A 26,672-nucleotide genomic window follows, 5' to 3' on the forward strand; every position below is an offset into this window, starting at 1 on the left:
TATATTGCCATATTTAACATATATGGAGAGATCATTTTCCTTTTTTAATTTAGAAATATATTTCTTCACTGTATCCCGTTTTCCTCTATGAACTCCATTTCCCAGAAGCACGTAGAGCGTTCGTACGTCATGACGTCATGCGCATTATGGTGTCGTTGGCAACAGCGGGGACCGAATGCAAGCGGGAAGACAATTACCGAAGCAACAGGAAAAGTTCACATGATAACAGAACAACTAGAACGGTCCTGAAATCCTTTGTAGGCGGGAAACATAAAAAATGTTGTAATGTGTTTGTATATGGGGAACGAAGAAGGAGTTTTCCCTCCTAGTCATTCAGTTACCTGCTTGCTTGCTAGCAGAGAGTAAAGCAGATTTTCTCCTGTGGTATCTGTGAATGGCTTCAAAAGGTACAGTGAACACTTCACTTTTGAGTCAAAGATAAAGTTGAGACCATACCATTAAACAACACAAAACACAACTACCACGCTAGTTAAAGTACAGTCTAACCTAAAGTGTCCGAAAAACGCTGGTTTGATTTTGCAGCTTGGCAGCATCCTTACGTCGACATATTCAAACATGTCAAAGTGGAGGAGTGGAAGAGGTCGGCCAAACAAGGAGATGTGTTCATGCATATGGTAACGTCTTACTCTCTACATGACTGATATTTGAGCTGCACTGACACTCAGAACAACCTTTAATTTAAAATCCATGTTTGTGGTTTTTGAAAAGTGATATTCAAAACGTGTATATAAAACAGAAGCTCTGTTTAAGGTAGCAGGGCATCTGTGTTCTGTATGTAGGGTTGCCACAATTATTGAAATAAATTAACTTTTACACCATATTCTAGTTGAATTATTGAAATAAATTAACTTTTAAACCATATTCTAGTTGAATTATTGAAATAAATTAACTTTTACACCATATTCTAGTTGAATTATTGAAATAAGTTAACTTTTACACCATATTCTAGTTGAATTATTGAAATAAATTAACTTTTACACCATATTCTAGTTGAATTATTGAAATAAATTAGCTTTTAAACCATATTCTAGTTGAATTATTGAAATAAATTAACTTTTACACCATATTCTAGTTGAATTATTGAAATAAATTAACTTTTACACCATATTCTAGTGGAATTATTGAAATAAATTAACTTTTACACCATATTCTAGTTGAATTATTGAAATAAGTTAACTTTTACACCATATTCTAGTTGAATTATTGAAATAAATTAACTTTTACACCATATTCTAGTTGAATTATTGAAGTAAATTAACTTTTACACCATATTCTAGTTGAATTATTGAAATAAGTTAACTTTTACACCATATTCTAGTTGAATTATTGAAATAAATTAACTTTTACACCATATTCTAGTTGAATTATTGAAATAAATTAACTTTTACACCATATTCTAGTTGAATTATTGAAATAAATTAACTTTTACACCATATTCTAGTTGAATTATTGAAATAAATTAACTTTTACACCATATTCTTCACCTGTAGCTATATTATACATCTGGGCTGATGTGGACATACGTAGCATAGGAGGCTATTTCAGTTGCTATATGGTTGTCTGTCTCTACAGTCATGAAAGTTCAATGCTATTAAAGCACTTTAAACTTTAAATCAAAGCATTTTGTCTTTCATATAAAATAAACACATTTTTATGCAGTTTAGAAGTTTTAGGGCTTTTTTTTTTTGGCTCCTGCGCTGCTGAAATCAGGGTGTCCCTTATTTCTATTTCTGAAAGGTGGCAACCCCATCTGTATGTAGTCTGTAAACACCAGGTTGACAGTTTGTCTCTCAAAAGACAGATCATGGAATGAGTTTCATTTATCAGTATTCAAAAATAAAACTATGTTGACTTTTTGTCCCTCAGGACAAGACACTTAAGTGTCCAGTGTTCAGGATCAAGGGTCCTGTTCCTGCCAACAGCTACATCCTTATTCCCAGAAACCCCAGCCACTCTCTGGGGCTGACTGGTCGCTTCTTCTACCTGCTCTTCAGACCCACTCCAGGAAAATACTTCATGGTTCACCTTGATGTTGCTGTTCAGGTATCAGACTGAATATACTATATGATCCTGGGCACTTGTAGGCATGTTTTTTTTTTTTTTTATAAGGACATATGTATATACACACACACATATATATACAGGACTGTCTCAGAAAATTAGAATATTGTGATTTTCTGTAATGCAATTACAAAAACAAAAATGTCATACATTCTAGATTCATTACAAATCAACTGAAATATTGCAAGCCTTTTATTATTTTAACATTGCTGATCATGGCTTACAGCTTAAGAAAACTCAAATATCCTATCTCAAAAAATTTGAATATTCTGGGAATCTTAATCTTAAACATTTTAGTTTTTTTAATTGCATTACAGAAAATAAAGAACTTTATCACAATATTCAAATTTTCTGAGACATTCCTATATATATATATATATATATATATATATATATATATATATATATATATATATATATATATATATATATATATGTATATATATGTATATATATGTATATATATATATGTATATATATGTATATATATATATATATATATATGTATATATATATATATATGTATATATATATATATATATGTATATATATATATATGTATATGTCTATATATATCAAAAACATTCATGTAATTAGAGTTTATTTTGCTTTCCTTTTTTATCACTTTCTAATATTGATGTTTTAAAGTGTGTCTTTATAGGGTATTGGTTTTACAGTCTCACTGGTTAGATTGCTCCATTGTGAAATAATTCAGTTAGTTTTACTGAGACCCAAATAGAAGATAGACTGCTCTCCATCTCTCTTTCTCTGTACTCTTATACATAGGAGCGCCAGGTGGTCCGTATCTCCTTTTCAAATATGTTGAAAGAGTTCAAATCCACTCCTACATGGCTTCAGTTTCCTTTCTTGTGTGGAGCTGCAGATGATTCAGTGTATGATTGCACCTCCAAATCTGCAAAGCATGGTAAAATACATGTACACACATGCTTGTTCATTTCCTGCCACACCTACCAATCTCTTTTCATGTTATTTCTCTACGTAACTTTGATAATCTTCCATGTTTTATCACTGCTGTCTTTATTTCTGTTTATTTGATACAGGTTTGGTGGGTCCAGCTCCCTGTTCAGTTCGTTGGACTTGTCTGATGCTGGACCTGCAGTTTGTGCTTTCTGTCTACCTCAATCGACACTACAGTCGCCTCAAGAGCATTAAACTGTGTGCCAACATGGTTGTGAAAAACATGTTTACCAGTGATTTGCTGTTAGAGCCTGGTGAGAATCAGACTACTAAAATTAAAATGTCTTTCAAAGCTACTTTCCCATCCTTTTTTCTTGTAATCACCATATTATAGATAGACCGTGTGCACATTTCATTTCTAAATGTGAGTCACTTGTTTCAATCTAGTTTGATGTGATCAGAGACATTCTCAATAACAGTCCTGCCACGGCCAGAACAGTTATTGAAGAAGTCTTATCAATCAATGTGTGTTTCATTTTATGAAAAAAAAATCTGAATAAACTACATTTTTGTCTTTATCTTTCTTCAGGAGTTTCCTTAAGTGAAGCAAAGCAAATGGGCCTGGTGTCCTCTCAGGGAACAGGTCCCATGCCCAGAGAGATGTCATTTCCTTTACCGAAGGGATCATCTTGGCATGACTTCTACGATCACATCAAGTACAGTTACCCCACAAGGAAACAAATCTGCAACATTGTTAAAGGCCACCTCGGCTACATCCACATTAGTGTGTTTTCATTTTAAAATTGGAAACTTTTATTTCATTTATTTATTTTTTATAAATAAATTTAAAAATCGAACAGTAAGTGCTGCTTACTTTGTTGTCATTGGTATCAGCTGTATTGCAGCTAAAGCCTGTATTAAATAATACTGCATCTGCATCCATGCACAGAAGGAAAGCCATTATAAAAGCAACCTGTAGTTATTTCCAACAGAGTTTTCAGCCTGTATCCACTCATCTCCCCATGGCCATTTGATAGGCATTTACAGTGGTGTATTGTGGATGGAGGTTGTTTTTCTAACAAACATTTAAACAAATGTAAATGCAGTTTGGTTTTGCTAAAAGCTTCAGTTTAAAGCACCAAGTTAATTGGATGTACTGTAGCTGAAGAACCACATTTTCTGGAAACACAAAAAATGAAGTTTAAATGTGGAAAAACTAAGGAATATCTTCATACCTCAGATGCCAATTTTATTAACCAGTATTATCAGCTATTATTCTCAATGTAAAAAGTACTGGTAATTCTTGTAAATTAAAATAATGGCAAATGCTTGAGTTTGAAGATTTTTTCTATATGTAACTGTTAATAATCAATGTGTTCATGGTGGATTTTTAATTTGTTCTCTGCTTTTCCTTCTAAGAACAACATTAAAAAAAGTATGCATTCTACATTATTATTGATTTTGTGGGAAATTAGTTAATTGCTTCATTTTATTTGCTACTTTGTCCTTCATTTGTCCACAGGTTTCCTTCAGAAGGGACTAAGTTACCATGTGACTTTATGCAAAAAGAAAATCCACATCCAGGGACTAGTAAGTTATGACAATTACACTGTTTCTAATTCCCCTTCATTTTTATCACATTTAGTGTTCATTATCCTGTAAATCTAGCTAAAAAACTGCTTCAACAAGAGGTTGTAACGCGTTTTTACTTTTAAATTCACCATAAAACAATCCATGTTTCATTTGCTTTTACTAATGCAGTTTTATACTTTCTTTTTGTAAATGATTATTTATTATACATTTTGTCAGTTTAAAGTTATTTTAGTGACAAGTGTGTTTTTTTTCTTTCTTTATTGGAATGGTACCAACAAATTTGCCTGTGTCAGTATGATTGATTTGAGTATATCTCTTTCACAGTAGGTTTTTCAAAACAAAGAAGCTCTTCAGATGAAGCGTCTCGCTGTGACAACCTCAGCAAATCAATTCAGGACCGTGTGTCCCTCACCCAGCAGATTACCACTCCAAAATTAGTAACTAAAAATATATCAAGCTTTTGTGTTTTCACACAACTGTTTACACTGTAAACAAAATTTGAAGGAGCCTACTATTTCAATTTTTTTTACCCCGCCCCAGGTGTCAAGGAATCCAACCCCCATGGTACCCAGCATACCAGAGTTAGATGTTGCTCCTACTCACAGGAATAACTGGATTTGCAATAATGATCCCCAACTGCAAGAGTCCACACACTCCGATTCACAGCAGCTCCCATTCAGGAATTCGTGTAGTACTGATGATGGTGGAGTTCATGTGTATGTACATCCTGAAGATGAATTTGGTTCACACAGAGAGGAAAGTGATGGAGAGGTGATTCTGCATACTTTGTATGAACTACATTGCTCTTTAAACTGAATTGTAAAGATTACACAATTTCTTTTGCACAGCCTCATGTACAATAATCTAAACTGTTGACCTTGTGTCCAGGTATTTTGTAGTCCTGTTCCACGTCCTATCTCTCTGACATCAACCAAAGAACCTAAACAGCAGGTAAAGATAAAGATTGTAATCAGGGAGATATTCTGTAAGAGTTTAATGTAAAACCTGTGCATGTTGCTCTCCTTGTTAGAAGCTGCTCCCAGATCCGATCCTCAGGCTCAGTCGAATCATTGGCTTTGGAGGCGCCACTGCTAGATATGTAAGCTAATGTCTGAGCTAAACCTTCATCAGACTGTTTTTTCATGTAGTGTGATTTTGAAGTTTATAAATAAAACATGTTAAAACCTGTGCCTTGTGTTGTAGGCCCTGTGGACCAAATCAGGGGATGCAGTGGTGTATCCATGCCATGCAATAATTGTCTCTATGAAGATCTCCTCTAACCAGCAGAGATTCTTCATCGGCCACACTGACAAGGTAGATAAAGTGACGCTTTTAGGGCTGATACAGCTGCTACTTTTGCTACTTCTTAAAACTTTTATTGATTTGAGTAAATCTTTTTTTTTTTAAATGCACTTTTATTCAGTTGTTGGGGGTAATTTTGTTTCTTTCCTTTTTGTAGGTTTCTGCTCTGGCTTTTAATGGAAACACAACACTGCTGGCCTCAGCACAAACTGGCAACAACAGTGTCGTTCGAGTCTGGAACTACAGCAAAGGAAACTGTCTGGCAATGTTCCAAATTCACGCTCACTCTTTATCCTGCCTAAGGTACCTAAGTCGCGTGCACTCATTCAGTCACTCACACTGTTATTTAACATAGACAATTTAGTTTAAACTCATATTAAATTGTGCTTGCACACACTAATAGTGACTCTTTTATTAATTTCTTTCAACTTTGAAGCTTCTCATATGGAGGTGGTATTCTCTGTGGAGTGGGTAAAGATGGGCATAATAAAACAGTAAGCACCTCTAATTATGAATTTGTTTATGAATATGAATTTGTTTTTTAGTTTGTGTTACAAGGTCATTACAAGTGGCTCAGTCATTAGATTGTTAAATTATTATCCAGTCTAACTACCAATATTAATACTGTAATTGTTATAAATGCTCTGCTATGACACGCCACCTTTTATTATCAAAACCTCTAGCTGATTAGTCTTTTGTAATCAATCTCACATAGATGGTGGTGGTGTGGAACACTGTGAATGTTAGCAGAGGTGGAGAGGTCACCATCTTAGCCAAAGCACACACGGAGGTGGAAATAAACACCATGAAGGTTGCCTTCTTCGATGATACAAGGTAAATTTAAAAAAAAATATTTTTTAATATATTTTTTCTTTCAAGAAGGTTCTTGGTTTGAATCCCAACACAGGCCTTTCTGTGTGGAGTTTGCATGTTCTTCCCTTGCTTGTGTGCGTTTTCTCCAGGTATGTCGACTATCTCCCCATGGTTCAGAAACCTGTATATTATGTTCATTGGTGACTCAAAATTGCAGAGTACGTTTGAGTTTGTGTGATTATTTATCTAAAAGGGGCTGGCGACCTCTCCAGAGTGTACACTTGGCTTTTACTCAAAGAGAGCTGGGATAGACTCAACAAGATCCCAGTGACCCTGAATAGTAAAAAGTAGGTATAGATAATGGATGGATGAAACTAATCTAATAACATAGTATATTTCATATTCTACACAGACTTGATAGTTTCAGTTATCTATAGTAAATTCAAAAAAGAAGGGTTTTAGACAGTACTCTAAACACCGCCATGCAAATGTGAAGATGTTTGGAAAAGAAATGAATTCCCAGCACTTAGATTCTTGCTAGGGCAAGGATTTGGTGCTCTAATGTTAGACACTTACAAACTGGAAAGATACAGCAAGTTACCAACATATAGCTGTAGCAGTTATTCTGCCACCGGTAGAGCAAAGAGTGCTACAATCTATTACATGATAACTTACTGAATGTCTCATTAGCATAATATTCAATCTAATACCCTTGACAGTTTTCAGTTAGAGCATGTCTGTAGTTTGGTTTGCTGACAGACTCCTTTATGCATAATGAGAAATTAGGGAATGTGAATTCTTGTCAATTCGGTAACTTCATTTTCCAGTTATTCTTAGTACAGGTAAATGTTGGGTACCCTGGGACCAGTTCAGAAGGTCAGAAAATCAGCTGGAAAGAGGCTTCGTGCACACTCATCACTAAGTCAGAACTCCAGGTTAATTTGTGACCTTTCTCTGTCCAGGATGGTTTCTTGTGGTCGTGACAATATCCGTCTGTGGCGAGTGCGGAATGGGATGCTGCGCTCATGTCCGGTTAACCTAGGGGAATACCACTCACTGGACTTCAGTGATGTGGCCTTCGAGGAGGGAAATTACTGGGACAAGCATATTGACGAACGAACACTGTGAGTGAGCATATGAATCATAGAAGCCACACTGATCTTAATCACAACTACAATGAGTGTAAGTCTAACGTGAATCTTTTCAAAGTGTAATTGTTAAAGAGGGGCCGTTTTCCTGACTGTCCCCTCAGATTTGCTAGCAGTCGGAGCGGCCATATTTTCGAGATCGACTATGGCAGAGTTGTTGTTAAAAATGTGAGGAGGCTTTTGCCAACACAGTTGCAGCATGCCGACCGCCGGGAGAAATTGACTTTAAATTCAGGTATGTGTCAAATCTGGTCAGTGTGGGAGTTTACTAGTTATTCAGTGCTTTAAAATGTGAGTTTGGAAGACTGCGTGTCCAAACTCACTCAGACACCGTTGTTTTTTTAATGATACAAGGTAGCCTTTTTTACATGAATTTCTATAACAGAAACCAGGCCCCTCTTTCTAATTTTTGTCATTGTTTTTTGTTTGTTTATATCTTACTATAAATAAAAACAAAAACAAATCCCCTATCATTAATATAAAAATTTAAAGTGGCACAAAAGGAACTTTTAGCTTTTTTAACTCTTGAGGGTCCGTCTATGAAGTTACTTTTTTTTTATAATTTCATTTATTATTGAGAATTAATAGCACAGCACATGGATACAGACACAAAAGGATTACAATGCTCATTTTTATAATGAAGTTACTTTTTAAGACACTGTCCCATATTTACTCTTGTTTGATCTCTTGCATGATCCATCTCTTTTATTTTTCGTCTCTCTACCATCATTATTTTTATGAATCTCAGTTTGTTTGTTTTTTAACACTGGCACTATTTAGGTTGGCCCAAAACAAATTTTGGCATGACTGTAGTTCACTGTGAAAGCTCCACAACCCCAGTCCAGCTCAATGACAGCATGTACTCCCAATGTCTGTGTTAAAAAGGCTTCTATAGTTAGCTGCACACATAGTCCACATATACAAAGATGGTGAAATAAATTAACACTGGCAGTCTTGGACAAACTGTATAGTTTGTTTAGAGAGGTACAAAATAAACAATATATAAGAAAAATAGCCAGTGCCAGCAGCAAAACCCATAGTTGTTGTGTCGCCGCACTTTTCATCTCTTCACATGAGGCCAGTTGTCATGGAAACATGATGTGCCACTAGTAAGGCTTAAAAACACAAGAGCAAGACAAGATTTCCTAAAAATAATCAATCATTCCTTCAAATGAAATTAAAGCTGATATTTTAACGTAAAAAAAGAATCCTTGGCATCATATTAAATCATCAATCTTGTTCTTTGTCTCCATGAGGTGAATGAGATCCTGCAATGTCACTGTTTTAACAGATTTATGCCCATGCAACATCTATAATGCAATTATTTATGTGTGTATCTCAGGTCCAGGAATCGCCATCAACAGCATAAGTGTGTCTTCGTCACTCTGTGCCACAGGCTCTGAAGATGGTTTCCTGCGTGTTTGGCCCCTTGACTTTTCTGCTGTCTTCTTGGAGGCTGGTAGGCACAACAGGGGTGTGGAATAAATAAACAGCAGCTAAAAAAAAAACCACTCTATCGGCACTGTTTTAAACATTAGGTCACGTTTACTTAGTCTGACATTTTCTTGTTTATGGCATGCTGTTTGTGAGATTGCCAGCTACTTTGAAAATAGCCAACACAATGATGAAATGTTAAATGAAGTAAATGGTGTAAATCTTTAACAAACTGTAAACGTTGCTGTAATTTCCTTTGTTATTTTAGTGTTATGTTATAGTGCTGCCTGAGGAAGACTTGGCAGGATTTAAATCGTTGATTTAGTCGCTCCTTTGAGGTTTCCACCATGTAATTGACACCTGTTTTTCTGATCTGCTGCTAATTTTTGGTAGCGCTAGCATTACTAATAAGGACTACCCCACTAGTTTTCCTTGTGTTTATTGACAGGTTGTTTTCAAAAGAGTCAATTTGTGGACTTTATCTCTGATAGGCAGATTTATTATCTCCTGCGAGAGGTACATTTACTCTTACGTCTACAAAAGTTATTATGGCGTTGATGGTCGGTGGAAGAGCATTGTCATCCAAACCTTTTTGTGACCCAATCATGTAAATTAAGCAACTTGGCTTTGATCCACTTCCAGTCATACTGATGTGGCTTGATTGCAATATGAGCACTGAACATACCAAACTTAAAAATCTAAATATAGACCATATCATTCTTGATTTCAGGATTACCTTGTACACCAAACATAGGAGATGTATTGCTTATTAAAAAAAGGTGCACTCATTGGGAAGGTGGAGCCACTCATTTTTTTTAGCTTTCCTTACAACACCGAACTTTTGAATACTATTTTGATTCTTACTACTTTCACAAACTTTATGTGACATGGCCAGAGTAATTATCCAAACTAAAAGTCTAAATACAACCTTAGATTTAGGTAAACTGTGCAACTGATTTGTAACAGTGGAAGCAGCAGACTTCTACTCTTTTTCTGAAACAACTGTGTACTTACAATAACTCCTCAATTCCTTACATTAACTCTCCATTGTTTTGGCAAAAATATCCTCATTAATAAGGTCAAACCAATGTAACTACTGTTACTTCTAAAACAAACATCACATATGTATATATTCCTTTTCTTTATTTTTTAGCCGCCATACTGAATGATGTCATTACACCTGTTAAAATTGCATGTTATGTATGTATTATGTACATGTGCACTTTCATGTCCATACGCACACTTAAAGAGCATGCTATGTTTTCCAGAGCATGAAGGAGCCGTAAGCATGGTGTCACTGTCATCTGACAGCCATCAGGTCCTGGCAGCCACCTCTACTGGTAACCTGGGTTTCCTTGACGTTAGCAGCCGTGAGTACAACACACTGATGAGGTCGCATACAGACACCGTGCTCGGCTTCAGTGTGGATGGAATTCGTCGGCATCTCACAACAGCCTCTTCTGATGGAACTTTGCGCGTTTGGAACATGGATTCCTTACATCAGGTTAAGAAATATAATTTTCAATGAAAACATTTTAGAGATCACAATGACCTGTATGATACTTTTAATAAATTCATCTGTCGCTGGATTTCAACTTGAGTGAACTTCAGATCTTTGTAGACAATCTCGCTTTAAAAATATTTTGGTTTTCAGTTGACCTGTAGCGATATCTTGTCCCTGTAGCGATATCTTTCAGCTGACATATTTACTCCTTATTTCCTTTCTTATCTCCTGTCTTAGTTGTACGATTTTGTTTCTGAAGACAGCCCCTGCTCTGTGGCTTTCCATCCGCACGAGCAAACTTTCTCTTGTGGGTTCAGTTCAGGAATCATCCGAGTCTTTGACATTCCCAGCGCTAAGCTGCTGGCTGAGCACAGGTATCCTTTAACAAAACTAAAAGCATGTCACAACAATTTTGCAGATGTTTGTTTTTCCTTTGAAAAACACACCTTAAGACAATTGTCTAAACATATGCCCCTTTACTTGGTGACAAAAAATATCTCTTTCCTTTTTCCTCTCTTTTTAAACGTAAATAGGCAACACAGAGGTGAAGTGGTTGGTGTAGCCTTCTCACCAGATGGGGAGTTCATGTACAGTGCTGATTCACAGGGTTCTCTGGCACTTTATAACGGCTCAGAAGAAGACCACAACGTGATCAGAGTTACATGTATGTATACTGCAACACAAATACATCTAGGTTAATTTCAGTGGAGCATATGATATCACACACAAATTCATTATAAATATATCTCGACCTATTCATGCGGTCAAAATATCAAAGATTTGTGATTCATTGTTTCGTCACATACTGTAAATTGTATGAAATGAACTAGCAAACTTTGCAAATTTGGACATCAGTGTTTATTAACCCATCACATTGTTGATGCCATCCGGTTTGATGACAGTTAAAGGTCTTTGTATTGCTTTTTTTTTTTTTTTTAAGCTGATATGCAGACACCTCATTCATGAAACACAAGAACAAATTTTTGCATAAACTGCTGGCAGAAATATTTGTGTTTATCTATTCATCAAAATATTGGTGGTTCCAAACTCCTGCCCATGACCATGTTTGGAGCTTGTGCAAATAAGGAGTTCACATAAATCTGATTTCTGATTATGTCAGGTTTGAATTTCATCCACAACACGTTGGCATTGCAATTTCTTTGATACTTGTTACTTGCCCACATTAGTTAGCATATCAACAGTCTAATAGCACATAGGTGACTGTCTGACCATGTTCTTTACTCTTTAGGCAACGTAGTGGCCCGAGGCACTGAGCGTGCTCCAGATGCTCTCACAGTGAGCAGTGACAGCCGTTCCCTGGCTTTTGTTGGACCCTCACAGTACGTTGTGACCATTGCAGATGCACGCTCTTTGGATGAGGTATTTCACTTGGTGTCACTTTTCAGTACTAGTCAAGTCAAAGTCAAAGTAGCTTTATTGTCAATTCTTCACATGTTAAGACATACAAGGAATCGAGAGGACGTTTCCCACTTCCCTCGGTGAAACATATAAAGTGCGCAGGCACAACAGATAGACAAGACATTCCTAAAAAAGTTCACATAAATAAATACAACCAACATTTACTAGTACTAAGATGGTAGTGCAAAAGGCAATTACTACACCATTTATTGCACTTCTCATGAGAATAAAAATGAGCAAACAGGTTCTGTTTGGCATTTTGTTTGTGTAACTCTTTTTAACTTTTTTTTAACTCTCACCTCTCTGACTTCTTTATCCAGCTGCTACATGTAGATGTGAGTATTTTGGATGTGGAGAGCCCCCATCTGGATTTAGCATTGAAGGTCTGCTTCTCTCCAGCCACCACTGAACATTTGTTAATTGCCACATCTGCAAACAAGATTCTTTGGGTTTGCACCAAGACGGGTTGCCTGCTCAGAGAGGTAAATCTGTTGACCTTTAACACATTATGAAACAGTGTCAAATGAATGAATGGCTTCTCGACAGGGTTCAACCGTGATCAGAAGACTGTAAATGTCATGTCTGTCAATCCTTGGAGTTTCTGTTTGCTTGATAATGCTGATCCAGTTCCCTTTATTGCTTGGTATATGTGTCAGGACTGTGAATGTTGATACTTTGGTAATTAGTGATTTCTGTCCTGAAAGGTGTCCAAGGTTCACAAACACCAGTGCTCATCTCTGGCTGTGAGTGAAGATAGCCGATTCCTGCTGACAGCTGGACACAATGCTGTGAAAGTTTGGGATTATAACATGCAACGTCATATTAATTCACAGGTAATTCAACAGCTGAATAATCATTTATTTTAGAAGACAGTTTGGGTCCTTTTAATTGACATTTACCGATACATATTAAATGAATCTGGGCCAAATACTGGTGACTGAGTTAGTAGAATAGCTTTTGTGTTGTGAAAAAGGAAAAAAGCAACGTGTTGAATTCTTGCACAATTTCAGCTATGAAATGCTTAACATTTTTTTATGGTGACTGATTTTTATCTTTTTGGAGCTGCACATGTCACACTCTTTCTTAGATGTATTCTGAAGCAAACACGTGGCTCGCTCTCCCTCCCTCCCACAGCTCACAATCACCCTACTCAGATTTTTTTCTCTAAGTCCACTGTCTACATTAGAGAGACATAGTCCTACTGATTATGTTAACATTGATTGACTATGCTTGATTATGTTTATATTTTATGAAAACATTAAACTTCAGGTTGTAGTTCTTGAACTTTGTGCAGAAGCCTACAAGACCACAGCAAAAATCACAAATCTGTCCACGAGTGGTCATTTACAGCAGGAATTTTTCTTTTATTCCTTATTTTCTGGTTTTGAAATACATTTCTTTCCCTACATAATTTGTGTAATAATTGTACATCAAAACATTTTTAAAGTCAAGAAGTTTGAATGTATTTATTGAACCTGATGGTAAATCTTTTTGTCACTTGTGTCCTTAGAAGGTGCAGTACAAAAAAAGATATTGTCAGGCACTGTAGGAAATTAGAACTACTAATGTCAGTATTTCTTCATATTTGAAGAAGCCACTACTGACTGTGTTTAAGCTCCCTTTACTGCTTGGTATATTTGTGAGTTTGAGTCAGGTAGGCATTCAGTTGCTTGTGGAAATAATTGATGTTTAAAGTAGTTTGAACTGAATTTAACTTGTCTCAACTAAACAAAACATATAACTTGTGATAATTAAATAAATATTAGATTAAGATGAACTCTTGAGTGTAACCATGATTCAGATTATAAGTGCTGGCAAAGTTGTATGGTCATGAGATTATCTTTATGTAAGTTAGAAGAATGTTTATTGGTGTTTAATGTTTTTGTCGTTGAAACATGTCTCTCTATTCCAGATGTTCATCGGTCACAGTCAGCCCATTCACCAGGTTACCTTCACCCCTGACCAGCTGGGTGTAGTTTCAGTGGGAGATGCCATATTCCTTTGGGACTTCCTGGCAAATCCTGCTGAATCTTCGACTGGCAGCTGGTAATAAATCCCTCTATGAATCTTCTCAGCCTATGTACTACACTGTGTCAGCTTTAATGGCAAATTTCTGATATGTTCTGCTCGCACAGTTCTCTCAAACGAAGCCATCTCTCACCTCTGAAAGCAGGTAACTTCTTTGAAGTTTTGTTTAGTTTATTTTATCTGCTCAAATATGATAACGTGTATCAGAGTCAGCATTTCTTACCACTCTCACAAAATTGTGGCTTTATGATTTCATATAATTCTAAAGCAGACTGTCCAGTAAATGGAGTACAGATGTCCAGTGGGATACCTCGGCAGACAGCCCCCCTCCCCTCCTCACCCCCACGACTGCATGTCAGCCCTCCTGAACAAGCTCACCGAGGAGGTAGCTTGTCACTGTATTATTTTAAAATGTCATTTTGTGCAGTTTTTTCTTCTTTAGAAGAAATACATTCCTCACAACACAGAAAAACTATGTGCACAAATTCGATGTCTTATAACAAATTTGTTAGTGAGAGAAAAAGAGATATTTTTACATAAATCTGTGTAATCATTATTTGGCCTTGGCCTTATGGATTTATTACTTGAAATTGTTATCAGTTGAATTTTTTTATTGTTTAATTTCACATAGTGATGCACCAAAATGAAAATTTGTGGCCGAAACCGAAACCGAAAATAATAATAAACACTTGGCCGAATACCGAACAATACCGAACATGGTTCTTCAGCAGTTTTTCATTTATTTTGCGAATCTTTTCACCATTGCATAAATCAAATACATTTGATTTAGGCATGCTTTTCAAAGAAAAAAATCTTTTACAAAATTACAAGGTAGAAAATATTTATTGAACATAAAAAAATGAAAATGTTTTAATTTCCCAGCATTATGTTGTTTTGGTTCCACCTCCTGGTGAATGTTAGGTAAAATTCTTATGGGGTTAGTTTTTGGTTGGCCAACGATTTATGTAGTGCGCAACGTTACGGGACGGAGCGGCCAGCATAGACATCATATAGAACATATGATGTCTATGGCGGCCAGTCTATTTCCTTATTTTACAACGCCGTTATTAATTGTTTGGTTTTTTTCCCCACTTATTCCACCGAACACCGAAAGTGTTTTTTTATCATTTTCGGCCGAACAATTTCGGTTAGCGAACAATCGGTGCATCACTAATTTCACAGAATTTATTTTGAAAATGAAAATGTTGCATATGTAATTCACGGAATTTCGTTCTTAAGTATTTACATGATCTTGCTGGTTTCATTTGCATTTACTTCTAATAATAATAGAGTTTAACTGTCACCCTGCTGTGTGCTTCAGAAATGTTTGAATGAAATATACACAGTATGTAGTAAACTGTAGTTTTTGGTGTGCACAAGAAAAGACTTCTACTACATATGGCATTTCTTTTGAAAGCAATCAATTGATTTCATGCAAAACTGAGTAAATGTTATCTTTATAATGACCCTAGCTGTTGTCATTATGTTCTCCTGTCTCACTCAGGTTTGGGTTTCTCATCTGTTTTTGAAGACAGCCCAGCAAACCCAACTGTTCCAAATCAAGACATTAGCCCTGGTCCATCGTCTGATCCGAGAACTGCCATCTCCTTTCTCAGAGTCACAGACCTGGAAATCAACACGTCTTACCTGAATACAAACCACGCAGACTCTGGCAAGTACCAACGAATAACTTTCTCTGTGTGTTAATGTGTCCATGCATGTTTTCTTTATGAAAATGGCCTTTTCTATTCATGTCATCTAGTTGAGTTGAATCAAAGCACCCCAGTGCGTCCGGATTGTTATAGGCACTTTATTCCACGTTTCAAAACCTCCTATCTTGATCAGGTATGAACATTTAGATCAGTGACTGACTGTGGTTGCTGGTTTTGTTTGTTAACATTGTCTGTTTAACTTTGATGCAGAATGTGGTAGATCCCCAAACACATGAAGAGGAGGGCTTAAAACTTAAAGCAGTGATCGGCTACAATGGCAATGGCCGGGGTAATATGGTGTGGAACGCTGACCAAGGTAAACCTAATATATTGTGATTTGAAAGAACTGCGTGGAAATCTTTTGAGTTAGAAATGGTAAATCCGTTGTTGTTGTTCACAATTATTTTTGAACCCAGCTCTTAGCACAGGGGTCGGCAACCCGCGGCTCCAGAACCGCATGCGGCTCCTTAGCGCCGCCCTAGTGGCTCCCTGGAGCTTTTTCAAAAATGTTTGACCTTTTTTTTCCTTTTGTTCTTCTTTTTTTCACCCTTTTTTTCTTCTCTTTTTCTTTTTTTCATGTTTTTCTCCTTTTTTTCTTCCTTTTTCCTTTCCTTTTTAATCTTGACATTTCGACTTTTTTCTCGACATTTCGACTTTTTTCTCAACATTTCCACTTTTTTCCAGAAAATTTCAACTATTTACTCGACATTTCGACTTTTCTCTCAACATTTCAACTTTTTTCTCAACATTTCAAGTGCATAATGAAAAAAAATATCTTCCCCCAGTTATAACTAATATAGATACATGCAGTATGTGTTGTTTTCATTCTAAGGCTTATACAAGACTTTTCATTTTTTGCGGCTCCAGACATATTTGTTTTTTGGGTTTTTGGTCCAATATGGCTCTTTCAACATTTTGGGTGGCTGACCCTTGTCTTAGCACACTAACAATAAATGAATTCATGTTGCAGGTTTATTTGCGTACTCTTGTGGCTGTGTTGTGGTGGTGGAGGACCTTCATACAGGAGGGCAGAGACACTTGCAGGGTCACATTGAGGAGATATCCTGTCTCGCTGCCACAAGTGATGCAAAGGTACATTTTCAGATATTTACTGATCTGTAACTATAACTTTAAATCCTCCTGTGTGTAACACTCATGTATACAGTAATGAGAGCTCTCACACTCCCCACACATCTTTCAGGGTTATAGCTTCTAAATAATGAAAAAACAAGTCAATTGTTGACTAGTTTTCTTTATCTTCTGTAAAGACAGCTCTTTTCTTCTCACTTTCCAGACCATGGTATCTGCAGCTGGTGGTGGTAACGGCAGCAGAAGCCTCATCTGCATTTGGAATATCCTGAATGGAACTTGTTGTCGCACCATCTTCCACCACAAGGGGGCAGTACAGAGTCTCGCTTTCTCCAGGGATGATCGCTTCCTTCTCTCTGTTGGTTGGTAAAATTTGTATCGAATTGCATCACAAAGTTACAAGCATTTTCTGTAAATTTTTAAATTAGTCTTTTACGATATTTTCATGAGTAAAGCAAATTTGTCATGACGTGCTCAATCAAATTACCGGTACTCAATGCTTTAAACGATTGATTCTTCACAATATTCCTTAGGAGACTTCTCTGACCCTGGGTTGGCCTTGTGGGGCAGCAAAAACTTTCAGCTGCTATCAAGTGTGAGTATGTCAGGGCCAATCCATGATGCCACCTTCAGCCCCTCAGCAGCCAGCCAGATGGCATGTGTGGGCAGCCACGGGGTTTACTTCTGTTTCATCCAAACTCAAGGCATGGATGTAGATCTCAAGGTAAATGACAAGAGGGACATGCTTATCTGTTCAGGAACTTTCGTTAGCAGATAGCAAACTTTGCTTATTTGTCATGAAACTTTCCAAATGCCATATTTACTGGGGTTTTTTGTTTTTTTTCCCCCCACTTCTGTAGGTCCAAAGGGTAACGGCACCAACAGAGGTGGGTGATGTGGAGCTGACAGCTCTGTGCTATCACATGGATTCCCTTCTGTTCACGAGCACAAACAGAGGACATGTTTGTGCCTGGCACACTAGCACACAGCGCTGCTTTATGATCTGGGGAGCTGATGATGGAGAGATTGGTACAAAGTGGCACACTCATTCAGAAGAAATACACAGCAACATTATTAGTCATTATCTGGCTTACAAATATTTTGGTTGAGGGCTTCTGGAAGTGGTATTACAATGATTTCTTGGTGCAGGAGTGCTGCTGTGTCGAGGGAATCGTCTGTTGACAGGCAGCAACACCCGCTGGCTGCGACTGTGGGGGGTAGAGGCTGTACTGGGTCTCAGGCCAAAGGAGAAATTGTGCAGTGCAAAAGACAGGTATGAAGCCCATTTCTCCATTATTCTCAATTAATTATAAGCAAGACATGGGACATACAGTACAATCACTTCATAGTTATGGTTAAATGAGGACCATAGTTCACAAAATGAAGCATCTTATTATTATTTAACTGTTTCCATCTCATGGACTGTAATCCTGCAGCCGAATCAGCTGAATCAAATAGTTAATGGGGTATGTAATTGTTACACTTTCTATGTCTTTCATGATATTATTCAAATACTGTCACTTGATTCCTCTTGCTTTGTCAAGGCCTATCTCCTTCTTCATGGCCAGGAGAAAGTCATGCATGCTTTTATAACATCCTCTCTTGACTTTTGCAAAGCCCTATATGTTAGTATGGACCACACTTCCATCCAACGCCTGCAGTTGGTGCAAAATGCAGATCCCTGACTTTTAACTGATAACAGGAAGAGGGACCACATTACACCAGTGTTGCGTTCTCTCCACTGGCTTCCTGTTCAATTTAGGAGTGATTTTTTAAATTGTATTTTTTAAATTGTATTATTGCTAGATCTGCTAGAGGATTTAACTGAAAGGACTGTTGATGCACGACAACAGCACTTTTCTCTTGTTGATGGACAAACAGCATCTAAATGAAAGTATCAGAAATAAATAGTCTTACCTCAAGCCCACCATCAATATTACTGCTAGATGGACAGTAACAACGTGGTATGTTCTTATCTTTATATGAACATGCTCTATGGAGAGAGGAAGTTAAAACTTTGCAGTCGGCTTTGATTGCCAAAAGCATCAGTGTTTCATGACAAGAACCTTTTTTCCAGCTTTTAAAGATAGGGAGGGAAATATTTAGTGATGCACCGATTGTTCGGTAACCGAAATTGTTCGGCCGAAAATGGCAAAAAAAACACTTTCGGTGTTCGGTGGAATAAGTGGGAAAAAAAACGAACAATTAATAACGGCGTTGTAATATAAGGAAATAGACTGGCCGCTCCGTAACTTTTGCGCACCACATAAATCGTTGGCCAACCAAAAACTAACCACATAAGAATTTTACCTAACATTCACCAGCAGGTGGAACCAAAACAACATAAATCAATCTATTACAGGTGCGTTTAGATGACGAAATCAAACAGCGAAGAGCGTGGAGTGAAGTGGTGCGGTGCAAACATGTCAGCAGTGTGGAAGTATTTTAGAGTGGCAAAGAATAATACAAGAATGGCTGTTTGCAATGAATGTTCTGCTCAAATATCTAGAGGGGGCACATCTGCAAAGTCTTTCAGCACTACAAGTTTGATTTATCATTTGAAATGATAAAAAACCCTGAGCGCTTTAATGCATTTTTATTGTTTTAAGGCCTATGTTACAATGTTCAGTCAGTTAAGCCTAACGTAAGCTCAAAGATGGCCAAAAAATGTATTTTGCTAGTTTATTTATTTTAAGTTATTGTTCTTTGCTGGCATAATGTCTGCTGGAATATTTAAGAAATGCTGGGAAATTAAAAAATGTTCAGTTTTTTATGTTCGACAAATGTTTTCTACCTTGTAATTTTGTAAAAGATTTTTTCCTTTTAAAAGCATGCCTAAATCAAATTTATTAGATTTATGCAATGGTGAAAAAATTGACAAAATAATTGAAAAACTGCGAAGAACCATGTTCGGTATTGTTCGGTATTCGGCCAAGTGTTTATTATTATTTTCGGTTTCGGCCACAAATTTTCATTTCGGTGCATCACTAGAAATATTATGCTATGTGCTTGTTCAGTAGAGTCAGTCACCAACAACATCACAAAAACAGAAGCTTTTGAAATGTCACCTTCTGTGAGGAAATTGGAAATATACTGTTTAATGTATTGTTTTTTTATAGTAATTTGTTTGGTTTGTCTTCTTCATGTTTGGTAAATCCTATGTATGATTTAGTGGGACAACAGTTGTGGTGGAGCAAGAGATAATGCTGGATGGGACAGCAGTCAGTGCAGCGTTTGACAGCACAATGGACATGGGCATTGTTGGCACCACAGCGGGAACTCTCTGGTACATCAACTGGTCGGATAACAGTAACATCCGTCTGGTTAGCGGGCACAAGACGAAGGTAACCACTGTGAGCTTTGGGAGGTGAAAACATAACCACAAACACATCATGTGTCTTAAACTTTAAGAGGCTTTAAAGATTTAGAAACACCAACAACTATGATGTTGATTTTTATGAAAATGGGGCCGTGACTAGAGCAACATTAATGGCAGGTTTAAATTGACTAAAGATATTGCTATAATATTGAAATAGGTGCTGCAAGCAAATGTAGAATATCTTTCAGACCAGTTTTTTTTTTTTTTTTTACATATAAAAATACACACACCAAAGGCTTTCTGGGGGAGTTTATGTATGATCCACCAAGCTGTGTTTACCAACTCCAGCATGACTGAAGTGCACCCTGTATTCGTTTTGTGCTAGTTGTTGCAAATGTTACTTCATATTTGATAATAATCCATCTAGAAAACTCATCTCTCACAGTGTTTCACAGATTAAAAGATTTTCGGTACATTCACTGTTATGGTCTTTTCTTCATGTAGCCTTCATACGCCCACGTCCCCCCCATCAGAGCACTTAAAAAACTTAGAAAAACCTTACTGAAGCTCTGTAGGCATTTCTTATGTCATTGCCAACATCTGATTTGCAGTGAAAGTCTGAATAAATGGTCTGTCTGATACATATTCAAGGAGTGAGAAGCTTTTCAAAACAGTTTGAACCACTAATAAAGATAACAGTGTTAAAGAGATGGATAAGTAAAGAAAACTGATTCAATGAACAAATTGTTTCCTCAAAACTAAATAAAATTAAGTCAGCTTGACACATACTTGCCATATTTGTGACATCTCAAGGCTGTTTTAGATCAAGTAGCTGCATTTTTGATACGGTTTCCATACTGCAGCAATCATGTTTGTTAATGTCTGGTATTATGAATGTGTATTAGGGTTTTGTGTGCTTCACTGGTCACCAAAAATGTGGTTTATTTTGTGAACCTTTGCGAGGTGACCAAAGTTACATGTGTTGGTACTGATAGATAAAGAGTTTGATATTAAACAGAACTTATTCATAATTTATAATCATTTAAGACTGCCAACATTTTTATCTTAAAGGAAGAGAAAATACTTGTGTAGAAGACTTTAACCTGTTTGTTTCATAGGTCAACAATGTTGCATTTAGCTTTGATGAGAGCCACTTCACCACATGCAGCGAAGATGGTAGTGTGAGGGTGTGGTTAACCTCCAGTTACGAACTAGTGGTGCAATTCCAAGTCCTCAACCAGGTAAGAGAAAACATCCCTGAAAAACCAATGGCTTTATGTATAAGACTGCATAAAGAATGATGTTCTTCATGTCTATGTATTCAGGCCTGTTGCTGCGTATGCTGGAGCCCTTCTCCCAGCAAGGACAGCACATGCATCGCTGCTGGATACGGTGATGGGACCCTGAGGATCTTCCGGGTTGCTACGACAGAGATGGAAATTAAGATGCATCCTCATCATGTGGCTGTCGTGTCTATCCAATACTCTGCTAATGGTGAGGCAGGAAAGCAGTGCAAAAACATGTCATGTATTTAGATTAGTTAATAAGAGCTATAAACCTGCTCCAAAAACGTACAGTTGAAACAGAACACAGTAAAAATGGTCAGTTCAAGGAGGATGATTTCCCTGAAACACACAATCGTTAAAGTAAAACTGCTGTGTTTTTTCAAATTCACTGTAACACTGTAATATCCCCACACACCCAGGTCACGTGATCCTTTCAGCTGGGAAGAATGGTGTGATTGCTGTCAGCAGTACTTTCAATGGAGAAACTCTTCGTGTTGTCAGAGACCACAAAGGAGCACCGATTACGACGATCCAATGTGTAAATGAACAGGTCAGGGCGGCTTTACCACATCCTAATATGAAGCACAAAACAAAAAACACAGGTTGAAATTCCTGATGAGAGCCAGAAAATAAAATACCACCACACTGCTGATGTATTTCTACGACTCATGTCCACTGTTTTTCTTTATATTTTACTTAAAACATAAAAGAAGAATAAATACTTATCAACTTTGTTTGTATGAAGATTTTTACATAGACTTAATTAGTGGAACAATGCAAAGACTTTAATGAACTATGACGATGTGTAATTTTCTGATCCTCAGTGCCAGAGGTTTGGACTGGAAGGAGATGAAATGTGGTTGGCCGCCAGTGCTGACAGACGCGTCAGTGTATGGGCTGCCGATTGGTCAAAGGAGCAATGTGATCTACTAGACTGGCTATCATTCCCTGCTCCACCCTATTTTGAGGTACTATTGATATATATATTTTAATTATTTATTGTGTTAGATTCAATTTGTTTCGGTTCTTCAATATAATTCAAGTAATGAATATACTTACTTAGTCAGTCAAGGCTAATGGCACTTCGAAAAAGCCTATAGACTCGATTCAATCAAATTAATAAACTCTAATTTAAATACAAGAGATTGAATAGATGAAATTATTCACTCCCAGTCCCATCTGTTCTGGAGGGTCAGCTATGAACCTGCTTGGATTTCAACATATGAAATGTTGAGACAAACATCATTGTTCTTGATGTCTAATCAAGATGTTCTCAGCCTACCAGAACAGGGTCTTCTGACCAGAAATGGGCTGCACCTATCTAATGGCGCTTTTCCACTAGTACCTACTCAGCGCGCCCCGGCTCGGTACGGCTCGTCCCGCCTCCACCCGCTGAGAAGAAACAGGGTGCCTGGTGGATCTGATCGTTCCTTATCGCCCGTCTACGTCCCTTTTTAATTCTCTCGTCAGCCACCAGGTTTATGAACATCTGCAACTCAGAGTTGGATCACCAAACAGACGTTTGCGCTGTATAATAAAATCGCCGCGAGTCACTCTCGCGCTGACTCTCGCTTCCTGATTCAAACGTCTGACGGCCCCGCCCCCCGACCAATCAGTGGCGTGAAGAGTGACGACGTCAGATCCAGGGCCGACTCAGCACGCTCAGAACCTCGGCAGCCTCGGTACAGAAAAAGTATCTGCTTGGCACGGCTCTACCCGCCTCGGCCCGTAGTGGAAAAGCGCAAGACGGGGGCGTGGCGGGTAGAAGCGAGCTGAGTAGATACTAGTGGAAAAGGGCCATAAGTTGCAGCCCTGTAAAGATTTAAAAACGTCTGGGTATCTTAATGATTCTTGTTCAGTTTGATGCAGTATCCTCAGGTAGTTGAAGGAGCAACATTGCTCCTCTAAAGCCCACAGCTTTTGTACCTGTATTCCATCCCTCAATGCATTAAACATTTAAGATAGACTTGAATTAGGCTAGGTGGAATTTCAGAAATCAGACAGACGTCTGAATGCCTTATAAACATGCGTGGATTCTCAGCACAATATCGTTCTTTTTTGTGTTTGTTTTATTTCAAACTTTATTTCAATCCCGTGACACTTTTACAGCCAGATGTCTCTTCCTTACCAAACAAAATAACAAAACTACTTCTTTGCTAAAAACCAGTGCAGTGCTTCATTTTAAACCTACCTTTATTCAGCGACCATTTCCTCTCACTCTTGGTCTGTTGCAGTCTTCTCAATTGTTTTGATCATCCCACATGAGACCATGTGAGACCATGTGAGGGACATGTAGGAATAATATTAATACACTGTTCTCATGAACCAGCATCAATGTGGGATTCTATTGTCATTCTTAACAGAGGATTTTGAGTGCCACAGACAAAATGATCTCAGTCCATTTTTTTTTTTACTCTGTTGCATCTCATGGTTTTTGTAACCTCTTTGTGTTGTAGGGTGACAGCCTGCCACCCAGCCTGGCTTCCTTTTGCCCAGCAGATCATGACCTGGTAGCTTACACTGGCTATGGAGCAGAGAAAGAGCTATCTTTTTACAGCCTGGTTAAAAAACAGGTAATAAAATCAATTTTCTTTTAGTGTCGGTGTCCAACCACTGTACTGTTAAATTTTTCAGTACTGTTGTAAAGCAAGTGGTAATTGCAGAATGTCAACAAATGCCTGCGAGATCTCATAACACATTTTCTTTTATTTCAGATAATAAAAAAGATTGCTTTGCCTCACTGGGCCACATGCCTTAGCCTCTCCTCTAGGAGTCAGCTTGTAGCTGTGGGATCAAAAGGTAAATTCTGACTTAATTTTCCTTTTTTAATCATATATCACAGTGTGGTTTCAGTAAAAAAAGAAATACTCAAGTTTTAGGAGGGTGTGTAATAAATTTCTCACTGTGTGTCTAATCTCTAATTAGAGCGAGTGCTGAAGCTGATCAAGTCGACCAGTGGCAGGTTTCAGGATTTCTCGCAGCATAGTGACTCACTACTGACGTGTCATTTCTCTCCCTCTGGGACCCTTCTCTTCTCCGTGGCTTATAATGAGATCCTGCTGTGGGAGGTGCAGGGCCTCTAATCTACTGTTGAACCTCTAACCACGTAGGTTTGTTCATCATCGCATATGGCAAGATTTTTATTGCTGTTGTAATTTTATTTTTAGATGAATTGTTCTATTAGAAGTGTATAAATTAATTTTCTTTTTACATGTTTATGGTTTTAAAATAAAACCTTGTTTTACAGAAGCATTTTTGTTGCCTGAACAGTCCTTTTTTATGTTTAGATGAGGCTTTTTTACCATCATGCACTGCAGTGGACAGGTTAGAGCAGCCTTAAAAGCTGCAACATATGATCAGTGGATCTTAAGTTACCGCAACGATGATAGGAATGTACACTCATGGGGCATTTTATTAGACACAGTTGTTCATTTGCTGTTTAACACGTTAGCTAATCCGCCGACCACATGGCACAACCATCTTTAGGTTTGCCGAGAATGGTCCGAAAAAGAGAAAATACCTGGTCAGCAGCAGACTGCCTTCTTAATGTCAGAGGTCAGGGGAGTATGCAGAGTATAGAAAGGCCACAGTAACTCAAATAACCACTCATTACAACCAAGGTATATATAATACCATCTATGAATGCACAACATGTCTGACCTTGAAGCTGATGGGCTACATCAGCAGAAGACCACACCAGATGCTACTCCTGTAAGATAAAAGCGACATCCAGACGGTTGCATCGGGATGTGGAGGAATCAAAATGAAATTATGGATCCATTCTGCCTTGTATCAATGATTCATGCTGGTGGTGTTGGTGTAATGGTTTGGGGAATATTTTCTCTTAGCATCATCCAGTTTACATGAGTATTGTTGCTGACCATGTCCTTCCCTTTATAAACACAAGTGTACCTAACTTCTGATGACTACTGTAATTACAGAAAGATAATGCACCATGTCATAAAGCTCAAATAGGCTTGGACTTTTCTACAACATGAGAATAAATTCACTCATTGTAAATATATAGGTATAATAAGTATTAAACACATCACAATGTTTCTCAGCAAATATATTTCTAAAAGTGCTATTGACATGAAATTGTCACCAAATGTCAGGAATAACCCAGGCAATCCAGTCAAAAAAAGGAAGGAAGGAAGCCGCAGCAGCTAATGTTCTTAAAAATGTTGGCATAGTCATATTTTTTCTCTGAACTGCTCAATGTTCAGCTGAGCACTGATGGGGCCATTCCCGAAATGGAAAGATCGTCATTTCACTATAGACCAGTCACAACCAGGTGATTCTCACAATAACTCTGCCAGAGGAATACAAATAACTAAAAGAGCTGCCCAAGAGCCAAGGATCACTGTGGAGAGCTTCAGAACAACCTAGAATTGGCAGATAAACTTTCAAAGAAAACAATAAGTAATGCACTCACCATGCAAGACTCAATCCCTGAGAAAGAAGCTTGTAAATTTAAAGCCTACAACTTTTAAACAAGCCTGTTAAATTTTGGAAGAGTATAGTCTGGTCAGATGAAACTGTTAAAATTAAACTCAGGATTTCATAACACAGTCTTTTTTTGGAGAAGAAGTGGCACTGCAGATCACCCCAAAAACACCCTCATGGAGTGGGGCTGTTTTTCCACTCACTAAGAATGAGTGGAAAAATGTGCTGAAGCATATTTGATAAAAATCTGCTGCCATCTACTGCGAGGATGCGGGTGAAACAATGGTGGGACTTTTGAGCAAGACTGTAATCATGATCACACAGCCAAGAACAACAAAATTAAGCTGCTGGAATGGCCTTGCAAGTCACGTGACTTGAATCCAACTGGAAAAACTATGGAAAAAACTAAATATCAGAGTTCATAGAAGATGTCCAAGGAAATCTTCAGATTTGAATACTGTGCCCTCATTATTATACTGTAGTAGATCTTTTTAATCTCCGTCTGAATAATATTTAACATTGAGCAGGCAAAAGCTGACGCCACCACCTTTTGTTATTCGGTATGGTCGGGTGTCTGGG

At 37.5% G+C, this 26,672-nt stretch overlaps 1 protein-coding gene across 3 annotated transcripts; it reads left to right on the forward strand.

Moving 5' to 3' along the window:
- Nucleotides 1–185: 185 nt before the first annotated feature.
- On the forward strand, nucleotides 186–24,896 carry wdr90 (WD repeat domain 90). 3 transcript variants are annotated; one of them, XM_061708597.1, is made up of 43 exons: nucleotides 186–407; nucleotides 544–635; nucleotides 1,888–2,064; nucleotides 2,869–3,007; nucleotides 3,144–3,314; nucleotides 3,590–3,716; nucleotides 4,523–4,590; nucleotides 4,918–5,030; nucleotides 5,134–5,364; nucleotides 5,482–5,544; nucleotides 5,624–5,692; nucleotides 5,797–5,907; nucleotides 6,053–6,198; nucleotides 6,332–6,389; nucleotides 6,611–6,729; nucleotides 7,671–7,832; nucleotides 7,961–8,091; nucleotides 9,199–9,315; nucleotides 10,559–10,794; nucleotides 11,032–11,168; nucleotides 11,328–11,458; nucleotides 12,044–12,174; nucleotides 12,534–12,695; nucleotides 12,918–13,046; nucleotides 14,126–14,259; nucleotides 14,349–14,386; nucleotides 14,510–14,626; nucleotides 15,746–15,913; nucleotides 16,004–16,086; nucleotides 16,164–16,269; nucleotides 16,924–17,045; nucleotides 17,248–17,404; nucleotides 17,576–17,766; nucleotides 17,903–18,071; nucleotides 18,192–18,315; nucleotides 20,215–20,386; nucleotides 21,480–21,602; nucleotides 21,687–21,855; nucleotides 22,067–22,197; nucleotides 22,472–22,615; nucleotides 24,104–24,220; nucleotides 24,362–24,446; nucleotides 24,573–24,896. In XM_061708597.1, exons 1-43 carry the CDS (start codon nucleotides 395–397, stop codon nucleotides 24,728–24,730), a joined length of 5,541 nt encoding a protein of 1,846 aa, XP_061564581.1. In that variant the 5' UTR covers nucleotides 186–394; the 3' UTR covers nucleotides 24,731–24,896. The 3 variants fall into 3 exon arrangements, with proteins under 3 accessions (XP_061564581.1, XP_061564583.1, XP_061564582.1); XM_061708599.1 differs by having other exon boundaries at nucleotides 15,773–15,913; XM_061708598.1 differs by having other exon boundaries at nucleotides 14,513–14,626.
- Nucleotides 24,897–26,672: the final 1,776 nt, after the last annotated feature.

This window comes from Cololabis saira, chromosome 19, assembly GCF_033807715.1.
Source record: "Cololabis saira isolate AMF1-May2022 chromosome 19, fColSai1.1, whole genome shotgun sequence".
Classification (NCBI taxonomy): domain Eukaryota; kingdom Metazoa; phylum Chordata; class Actinopteri; order Beloniformes; family Belonidae; genus Cololabis; species Cololabis saira.

Excerpts from the sequence above, each read along its gene's own strand:
- wdr90 (XM_061708597.1), top strand. Across the intron at positions 3,717-4,522 it reads GACTTCTACGATCACATCAA|GTTTCCTTCAGAAGGGACTA; the intron begins GTACAGTTACCC and ends ATTTGTCCACAG. Across the intron at positions 24,221-24,361 it reads ACAGCCTGGTTAAAAAACAG|ATAATAAAAAAGATTGCTTT; the intron begins GTAATAAAATCA and ends CTTTTATTTCAG.